We start from the raw sequence: 3729 nt of genomic DNA, 5'->3' as shown, positions 1-3729 counted from the left end.
GTTTTTTAATCCGGTACGTGTGCAACGAATAAAACTATAACATATATAATAATATAATATATTGTTTGTGTACGACGGCGACCTTTCGACCGTATATAATATGTGTGTGCCGGTGATGCGTGCGCACAGAAATATAATATATTATATATATTATAATCCGTGCCGCTCTGTCGTAAGTATACGTAAGTACATGACGTACAACCGGCGGCCGAGTTGGGGTCGGGAATCGGAATCGTTTGTATAAGTTTATAATGCGCGTGGACAAAAAGTAAGAGCGAGTGGAAGAGTGGGCGGGTGAGAGCGTGTGAGACATAGTGACAGTGTGGGAGAGAGAGATAGGCGAGAAACGATGAGGACTCGCCGCCGACATACGGCACGCGGTTTCAAGTGTCCGTAACGCGCGTACATTATACGACGACGAGTCCCCGGGTTTGAGCGCGCGCGCGCCCGTCACCTCGGCGATTGGCCACGCGCGGGGCGACTCGCGCGCGCAATCACATTAATTGAACGGTTCCGGGGAGAGCGCGCGCGACCGACACGTGACCCGCGGCGTCCCGTAAACCCTTTCGTCGTCTTCGGCGGCGGAGCGATGTTCCGACAATAATAATTATATCGTTCCTTAAATATGTATAATAATATAATATAATAACGTATGATATAGTATTCACCTTGTGCGAGCCGCGTAAATTGCGTTGTTTTTCGTCGCCCGCGCAGAGTGCGTCAGTGCGCTATAGGTAGATTGGTAGGTACACATGATTCTTTTATAATTTAACACTAAATATTTAAAAGAGTAGATATGTTTTTGGAAAAAAAAATTTTGACCGACCACGCGTACAGTTTTAATTACATATTCCAAAGCAGAATATTTTTCTTAAGTATTTCGTTACATAAAAATCGAATTTAGGACGAGTAGTCTATGAGCTATAGTATTTAAAGTTTAGACAAGCGGAGTAGGGTGAAAAATTTTGCGGGGTAACCCCGTACCACTCCACTCCATCCATCTAAACTTTAAATACGTAGGTACTTATAAGTCATATGCTACTCACCCTAAATTCAATTTTTATGAATCAAAATACTTAGAAATATAACCTGCTTTGGAATATGAAATTAAAACTCAATGTAGTCATTCAAATAAGTAAAAAACTTAAAAAAATATAAAGATAAAAAATATTTAAACATTTAATTTTTTTAATAACTTGAAACTATGTAAAAAAATATTTTCTAAAACATTAATACTTTTTGACATAATGAGTGTTTTATGATAAAAGAATCACCCTGTATATAATAAGAATAGTAAAAAAGTTATTAAAAATATTAAGGAAAAACAGTAATTTCTATGCAACAACAGATTTTGATTTTTTCTCTTAGTTGAAAATGGATAAATGTAATGATTTAAATTTTTCATCCAACATTTATATTTGTCATCTCCTAAACATGATAAACATTTCAAGAGGCTAGCCCATGGATTACTCATGTCGAAAGACGAACCTCTCAGCTGCGAAGCTTGTGGCCAACCATTCACGGTCAGGATATATTATACTGACGGAATGCCGTCCATACGAATAGGAATGAATGGACCTCAAGTTGACCGAAATTCTCGACTCAATCCTCGAACCCAACCCAAACCAAAACAAGAAAATCCTGAAATTTCTAAAAAAAACTAATTTAATAGACAACATTTAATCGTATTGTAAATAATAAATGTAAATAATAATAATTGTAAATAGTAATTAAGAAATGAACTAATGGCGTCTGCCGCCGAGTTGTATATGAGATCAATAACAAAATAAAAAAACATTTTAAAATATTTTGATTCTTTTTGCGATATTAATAGACTTTTTAAATTTTAAAATGTTTGTTTTTATTTATGTTTGACAAAATTTGAGTATTGAGTAAATAGTTTGAAAATTTAGTTCTAGTTTTTTCAAAGATGTTCATGCTTCTTTTAACTTTATTAATAATATAGGCGTGCAAAATTCTTGTAACCATCTCTAAAATAGGTACTGCAAATTTTTTTCCATGCATTCCCTGGTAATCAAATCACCAACATTTAATCTACTCCTGTCTGAAAAAAAAAATTAAAATTTACACAAATCTAGACTCTGGTTATAAGTATTTACAAAATAGATTAGCTGAGTGGAGTAGAGTGTCCCAAAAAAAGGCAGTCCCCTGGGCTTCTTATCTAATCTTTAAACATTTATATAATAATAAATACAGCTGTATAGGACGATTCACATCAAGTATGCCCATCTCCCTTTTTCCAAATAAGAACCCCCCTTTCTACCATAACTATTATTTAACAAACTATTTTTCTGAAAATTTCGACGTAAGTATCAAGATCAAAAATTGAACGAGAAGTTTTTGAATTATTTACCTTTGTGCACTGAAGATAATATATCCATCATACTATGGAAATGGGTTTGGAATATAATATGGGAAAATTGGTAATTTGAAAATGTCAATAATAAATATTAATGTATCAATAATTATAATTTAAAAAAATATTAAATGGTCCTATTACCTACAACGAGTATAAGAAATATTAGGTCAAATGTAACATATTTAGTTTATAATTGTAAAACTATTTTTAAGGATTACAATCCTTAGTACCTACCTAAATACATTTTAATAATTGAGAAACTACTCGTCGAATTTTGAATAAGGTACACTAAAATGTTCAAAAAAATAATCTACTAAATAAATTTCAGTAAAAATAGGGGAGGGGGGGTTCTGTTTGTGAAAAATAGAAGTTTGTGTACCGCCACAGAAAATAATACCTCAATTAATATAAACATTTTGAAAATAATATGGTATCAAGAATATTTAAATATAAGAAAAAACAGAATTCAAAAAAATGCATTATTAAAGGAATATACCTATTACCTACAATAGAGTTAACATGTTTGGTGAACCATTCTGTATAACAATAAACTACTGTCGTTGAGAATTAAATTATAATACGTCGGAACTCCCGAAAAATGATGTAAACAAATATGTATTTTCAAATAAATCATTATTTTTTGAGACGATGATGATAAATGTTAAAAAAATCACCCCAATAATTATAATATTCTAATATGTATATCTTTTAAGCTTGCTATGGTATTCATTTAAATGGGTTTCGTTGGTTTGTACATCATATACTTTTGAGTGTGATATAATATATAATCATATTTACATATATACAGAGTAATAGAGTATATAGAGGGCCCTGTATGAATACTGTTGTCTGTTTTCTATATACGGTGACAGTGTCCTGTTGTAAATTTGAATGACTACTATAATTTCCCCACACAGTTACAGTGACCGCGGCTGCCGCCCTACACTTTATAGTACCTACCTACTAAAATATACCCATTATAATAGAGTATAATATATACCTACCTGCTGCAGTCACAAGGGACGGTGGGGGATTCTTTTAGTTTCCTGCGAAACTCCACTGAACATGGAGTCATATATCGCCTTTCCTTCTGCATATATACATAATAATAATAATAATATTTAGAGGTAGGTATTATAGTGACCATTGACCATAAAATTTAAAATGTACAGTATAGTGAATTAGGTAAAGTGGATGTACGAAACAACAACTCTTTCAATAATACAACGTAATTGACTGTGTCATATATTTTTCTACAATAAAAAATCTACTAGGTAGTACGATTTTTATTTGTATAATAATATGACAAACATATTTGTTTAAACATTAATATGTTAAAGTAGTTGGAC

General features: G+C 32.3%; 1 protein-coding gene across 1 annotated transcript in view; it reads left to right on the top strand.

The window, feature by feature from the left end:
- The window catches only part of LOC103310408 (KRAB-A domain-containing protein 2-like), a 12523-nt gene extending 10859 nt beyond the window's left edge, over window positions 1-1664 (top strand). Inside the window, exon 4 of the mRNA XM_029485224.1 lies at window positions 1452-1664. Within this exon, the coding sequence (XP_029341084.1) occupies window positions 1452-1664 (213 nt within the window). The remainder of the gene's footprint in view (window positions 1-1451) is intronic.
- The last annotated feature ends 2065 nt before the right edge of the window (window positions 1665-3729 follow it).

The sequence above is a fragment of the Acyrthosiphon pisum genome, chromosome X, assembly GCF_005508785.2.
Source record: "Acyrthosiphon pisum isolate AL4f chromosome X, pea_aphid_22Mar2018_4r6ur, whole genome shotgun sequence".
NCBI lineage: Eukaryota > Metazoa > Arthropoda > Insecta > Hemiptera > Aphididae > Acyrthosiphon > Acyrthosiphon pisum.
The sequence above is the reverse complement of the archived record's forward strand: the minus strand, read 5'-3'. Positions and strand labels throughout refer to the sequence as shown.